The sequence below is a fragment of the Delphinus delphis genome, chromosome 10 (genome assembly GCF_949987515.2).
Source record: "Delphinus delphis chromosome 10, mDelDel1.2, whole genome shotgun sequence".
Lineage (NCBI taxonomy): Eukaryota > Metazoa > Chordata > Mammalia > Artiodactyla > Delphinidae > Delphinus > Delphinus delphis.
The window spans coordinates 7,819,767-7,825,766 of NC_082692.2; the positions used below are offsets into that span (position 1 = coordinate 7,819,767).

At 43.9% G+C, this 6,000-nt stretch overlaps 1 protein-coding gene across 2 annotated transcripts in view; it reads left to right on the top strand.

Annotated features, from left to right (window-relative positions):
- LOC132432835 (N-acetyllactosaminide beta-1,6-N-acetylglucosaminyl-transferase) overlaps positions 1-5,738 on the top strand; it is a 79,749-nt gene extending 74,011 nt beyond the window's left edge. For both annotated transcript variants that reach the window (XM_060023654.1, XM_060023655.1), the window contains exon 3: positions 3,429-5,738. In XM_060023654.1, coding sequence (XP_059879637.1) covers positions 3,429-3,619 — 191 coding nt within the window. In that variant the 3' untranslated portion in view covers positions 3,620-5,738. The remainder of the gene's footprint in view (positions 1-3,428) is intronic.
- The last annotated feature ends 262 nt before the right edge of the window (positions 5,739-6,000 follow it).

A 6,000-nucleotide genomic window follows, 5' to 3' on the forward strand; every position in this document is an offset into this window, starting at 1 on the left:
CAGCCTGTGTACTGTGTCAGCTGTTGTGTGCTGTTCTTGCTAACATTTTAGGTTCCCTTGCTGTTTGATCCTACAAGGCTGATTCCTGCACGTAATCATTCCTGTCATCTGCTTTTTGCCATTTGTGGTTCCTGAAGCAGGACATTGTTGAAGAACGTCACAGAACTGCCCTAAATTCACCCACTGTCTACCTTCAGCTAGACCCTCTGGCTGCCTACTTACTCTTTTATTTACGTCATTATTGTCCTGGTACTCTTCCCGGGGTACACCTTTTGAGCTTTTCTGCCCACCTTTAAGCTCCCAATCTTATGTTAAAACAGCCTTTCTGGGCTTCCCTGGTGGCGCAGTGGTTGAGAGTCCGCCTGCCGATGCAGGGGACACGGGTTCGTGCCCTGGTCCGGGAGGATCCCACATGCCACGGAGCGGCTGGGCCCGTGAGCCATGGCTGCTGAGCCTGCATGTCCGGACCCTGTGCTCCGCGATGGGAGAGGCCACAGCAGTGAGAGGCCCGCGTACCGCAAAAAAAAAACAAAAAACAAAAACAAAAACAACAGCCTTTCTATTCTCAAAAGGTGATCAATTCAACTTTAGGAAGAACTTTGAAGATATTTGATTAAAATCTCCTTATCAATTCCTTTGTCATGTCATCCCTTTCCGCCATCTTAGAACATTTTGGACCCATTCTCTCATTGTTGCTTCCTGTTTCAAGAGGAAAAGTTACCTATCCTCACAACCAAGGTCAGCATCTGGTCTCAGTTGTGTGTGGATCCCCCTAAATTATCCCATTGCTCTCTTGCATTCTCAGTGTCTCCCTCTCTGCTGTTTCTTTTCCTAAGCAAAGGTGTACTTACTGCCTCTATCCTGAAGAGCAAGCTGTCTAGGCACCCTCTACTTCATCCAGCCTGGAATCTTCTCTCCTGTTCACTGCCATTTCTTAAGCATGGGCGTGCTGCCCATGTACCGAGTTCTTCCCACCCACTACCCGGTTATTCTTTAACTTCCTTAAACTCCGGCTTTTTTCTCCAGTGATTTTCTCTGTCTACTGAACTTCCTTCCAGCCACATTGAGTTAATCACCAAGTCCTGTCAGTCCTTCTGTGCTCTGCCTCTAATAGCCTTCTTTTCCCACTCATGGCAACCATTAACTTTGAACAGATTTGCTCTCTGGTTTACACAATTACTGTAGTCTCTTGACTGGTTCCTAATGTACCCTGCAAAGCTCTGCAAAATTAATCTTGCTAAAATCTATTTCATCATTTGATTCTTCCATTCAAAAAAGTTCTTCAGGGACTTCCCCGGTGGCGCAGTGGTTAAGAATCCACCTGCCAGTGCAGGGGACACAGGTTCGAGCCCTGGTCCAGGAAGATCCCACATGCTGCGGAGCACCTAGGCCCGTGCACCTCAACTACTGAACCTGAACTCTAGAGCCCGCGAGCCACAACTACTGAAGCCCGCGTGCAACAACTACTGAAGCCTGTGCTCCTAGAACCCGTGCTCCACAAGAGAAGCCACCGCAATGAGAAGCCCGCGCACCACAATGAAGAGTAGCCCCTGCTCGCCACAACTAGAGAAAGCCCGTGTGCAGCAATGAAGGCCCAACGCAGCCAAAAATAAATTTAAAAAAAACACAACTTCTCCAGCCCTTTCATAAGAAAGGGATAAAAAGGCCCAACCCCTTTATGGGATAAAAGAGGCCCAACTTTCATCTATTTTAAGTCAGTCAACCATAGTAGTTCTACCATATGCAAAGAAATGCTGGAAAGAGTACCAACTTCCTTGTTTTTAACCTGTTCCCCAACAAACTCTATTCTAGCAGAAAATTCTCATCTCTACATTTTCCAGAGGCATTTTCCCACCTGATGCTTTCCCATCCATCTGCCTGATGCTTCCCAATTCTACCCACCTGTGAACTCTCCACTCATCCTTCTCTATCCTTTTATTCAACAACTATTCATTTAACACCTAATATTTACCAGGCACTGTTCCATATTCTGGAGACACAGAAGTGAACACAATGGTCTCAAATTCTAGCTCTTCAGGAGCTTATATTCTAGTCTGGGGAGAAGGACAATAAACAAACACACACGTTTGGTAATAAGTGTCAAAAGGAAAATGAATCAGGAAAGAAGGGAAGGAGGTCAGAGACAGCCTCATATGAGAAGATGACCTTGACCTTGAAGCCGAGCCCTGGCTGGCGCCAGAGGGAGCCTTGAGGCTGTCTGGTAGCAGGACGTGGTACAGGGGAGAAAGCGCAAACACGGATGGATGCCCAGGGTGCTTGGGACCAGCAAGGGGGCCAGTGTGGCTGATGTGAATGTGGAAGGGTTTTTGTGGGTTTTTTTTAAACATCTTTATTGGAGTATAATTGCTTTACAATGGTGTGTTAGTTTCTGCTGTATAACAAAGTGAATCAGTTATACATATACATAGGTTCCCATATCTCTTCCCTCTTGCATCTCCCTCCCTCCCACCCTCCCTATCCCACCCCTCTGGGTGGTCACAAAGCACAGAGCTGGGAAGGGTTATTAAAGGTTATAACTGAATGAGTAAGTGGTGGGAGGTGAGTCCAGGAGAGTCTGAGGAGTCTTGAATGCCATTGGTAGGAATTTGGCTTTTACTGCAAGTGAGATGAAAAGCCATTAGAGGGTTTTGAGCAGCAGAGACATCTTCTGCTTACATTTAAAACAATCACTCTGGCTGTTGTGCTGGGAATGTACTAACAGGCAAAAATGGAGGTGCTGGAAACCAGTTATTGTAACAATTCAGACAGGAAGATGGAGGCGGCTTGGACTAGGATGCAGGTAGTGGAGGTGGTGAAAAGTAGTCAAATTCTATTAGTATTTTGAAGGTTGAGCTGACAGGATTGCTACCAGATTGGATGTGGGGTGTGAAAAAAAGGGGGAGAAGTGCCCAGGGCACTGAAGAATAGACTTGCTGTGGATTGTGATGGGGAAGACTTGGAGAGGATTAAGGACTTGAGACCTGACCTATGGGTGAGGTTTATTACTCACCTAAGAGGAGAGATAAAGTAGGCACTTGGCTAGACCAGGCTGGAGCTCAGAGAAGAGACCTGACCAATACAGCCCATCAAGACTTCTCCCATCTCTACACTTCCAGAGCTTCTCATCCATGAAATCCAAAGTTCATGATACGGTCCACGAACGGCCTTGTGATGCCTGGTGTGTTACTTCTTTGTATTATTTAACTCTCATTTTCTTCAAATGCATGTTTGTACCTCTTTCTCCCCGCAGAAAGTTTAACGTCCTCGTGGGTTGGGCCAGCACAACGCTGTCTCATCACAATCCTGTAGCCCTTGACACAGTGCTCGCCACGCAGCAGTTAGGCAGTAACCCTACCATTTTGCAAGCTCACTACCCCCGACTCAAAAACAAGCCTGTTTCCACTGTTTCTTGTTCTCTTCTTTTACAGGCCACTACGTCCATGGCATTTGTATCTATGGAAACGGAGACTTAAAGTGGTTGATTAATTCGTCAAGCCTCTTTGCTAACAAGTTTGAGCTCACTACGTACCCCCTTACTGTGGAATGCCTAGAGCTGAGGCTTAGAGAAAGAACCCTAAATCAGAGTGAAATTGCAATACAGCCCAGCTGGTATTTTTGATCTACTGCCACTCACGACTGAAGGAAAATCGCAGCTGGAAAGGAGAGCTTTTCTTTGTGAGAAAAACCTAGCCTGGGTTACATGAACAGTCTCAGGGCCAAGGTTATGGCTTCAGGACCTGACTACATTATTACATGTTAAAATATTCTCTGGACACCGTGAAATATGCTGTCAGGGTGGTTGTGCAGAGTGATGCTGGCGCTTTGGCCACTCTGCCAGTTTCTTGAGGCTCATCTCTGCATCAGGCTAATGTTCTGATCAGTGATAAATAACTGTCCTCAGATTTGCATCTGATCTTCATCGTATATAAATGTTCTAATGAAAAGGAGAATTGTGGATAATACTATTTAGGAGAAGAAGAACTGGGTTTCTTTGAAGAAGGAATCTTTTATAACAGATCTCCAGCCACACATTGGTGGATATCCCCTGCTCTTTGCTTACCTGCACGTAGGCATAGAAATCGCTTTTTGGGTAACTGACCAATCTCCTTTACAACTTGAGCTCCTAGAACTGAGAACTAGATCTTGTTCCTGAGTTTCAACAGTAGCATTTTCAAGTTTCCTGTGTCTAAAGTTCTGGATAGAATTTAAAGCCATTCACAGGAGACAGAATTGGAGACAGCAGTCGCTGCCTGCCTCTTCAGTAAAAGGCCCCCGGGGGGAATCCGTTTCTTGAATATTTGTCGGAATGTGCTCTGATCCCTCTTTCTTGTTTTCCATTGAGAACATGGAAAAGTTCTTGAAGCATGAAGAATTTCTAGAAGAGAGGTGCTATTGCATGGGTTTAGCCTCAAGCCTTGAATATCTCAGAGTAAATCACTTTCCTTTATTGCCACTACTCTCCACCCCGACCAAAGTGATCTTATCTGCAAAGTGGAGACCAAATTCTGTCCCGTGAGCCTTTAAGGAGTCCATAGTGTGCTCTGGGTAGCTTTGCAATGCCTGGGGGTCATAGGAGTGCCTGGATTTTTAAAAGCTTTCAAATGTGTGTGAGCCTTTTGGTCACTTCGTCCCATTCATGTATCCAATTCATTCATTCAGCATCTGGTCAATAAGTATTTCTTGAGTGTTTATTATACACCAGACACGTGCAGAGACGAGGAGGAGAAGTAAGTCAGAAGCTTTTTCACTCTAAAAGTCCTGGCAATAACGTGCACGTTGGAAAGGCTGCTCTAGAGGATCTCACAGGGTGGTTGTATTTTAACACCTTCATGTGCGGGGTTGTAGACTGTGATACCAGGCCCAGGATATCAGAAATTACAAAGTGAGGTCTAAATCAGAGATTATTCCCAAGAGAGAAGGGAAGGAGGAGACGGAAGCCACAGCCGATTGTGTTCTGTAGGTGCTCTGCTTGCTCCTTTACGTCTCATGGCCTTCAAATCTCACAACGCTCTCGGGAAGCTCTCATGATCTGTCTGAGAATCGGGATTCTCTTATTGGTCTCCTCTGTTCATTTCCTGAGGTGGAACATTTAGAGAAGGTGAAGTAAAGCCATATTTAGCATCCCAGAATGGTCTCAGTGTTAATATTGAGAAAACGTCCTGTCACGTCAGAAAAATGTGAAGTCTACTCTTATATTCCATCCAGTTCCTTGATATTTATTTATTCTAGTGAACAACAGTAACTACAATTAATGATACATTTAATCCACGCAACGTTATTTTTTTCTGTAATTGTGCCTGTTGAATGTTAATCACATTTAATGACTTTGAATTTAATGACTTCTAGTGACTTTGAAGTAAAGCCTTCTTTTTTCCTGCTACTGAAAAAAAAAAAGATGGAACTGTATTGGTTGATGAAGAGTCCAGGGGTAGGGAACACACCCAGAGCTAAAGGCAGAATCTGAAGATACCTTTTTTTTCAACTAATTTACATGACACCACTTGAGAAGAAGGGTTGCTTTACACTGGATCTTTCTCTTGTAGAACAAGAAATCTTTTGGAATAGAAGATGTTTACATGTCCGTTGTTGGTCATTTCTTCTATGTCTAAAGTACTTTAATATTGGAAGAGTGTAGTGTTTGGACTAGTGGATTTCTGCTAGCCCTTGCAGGTGCCCTGAAAACTTTGTTTTCAATGATGTTCCGTGTTGTTTTCTTGGAAATAAATTAATATATTGTTTTCCACCTTTGGGGCTATTGTGCATTTTTATTTGATTGGCATTTGAAGATAATTCTCCTAACATTTTCTAAAAAATACAAATAAATACATTCATACATACGCACATACTTGTCTAAAAATGCCCATCCACTGAAAAATAATTAAGCTTTTCCTCTGTGGAGTGTTGGGGAGAATAATTGGGAATGATAGAGAAGAGAATATAATGGAAGATCAGTTTCATTTAAATTGGGTACAACCATTTTAAAATCTGAGGAAGGAAGAA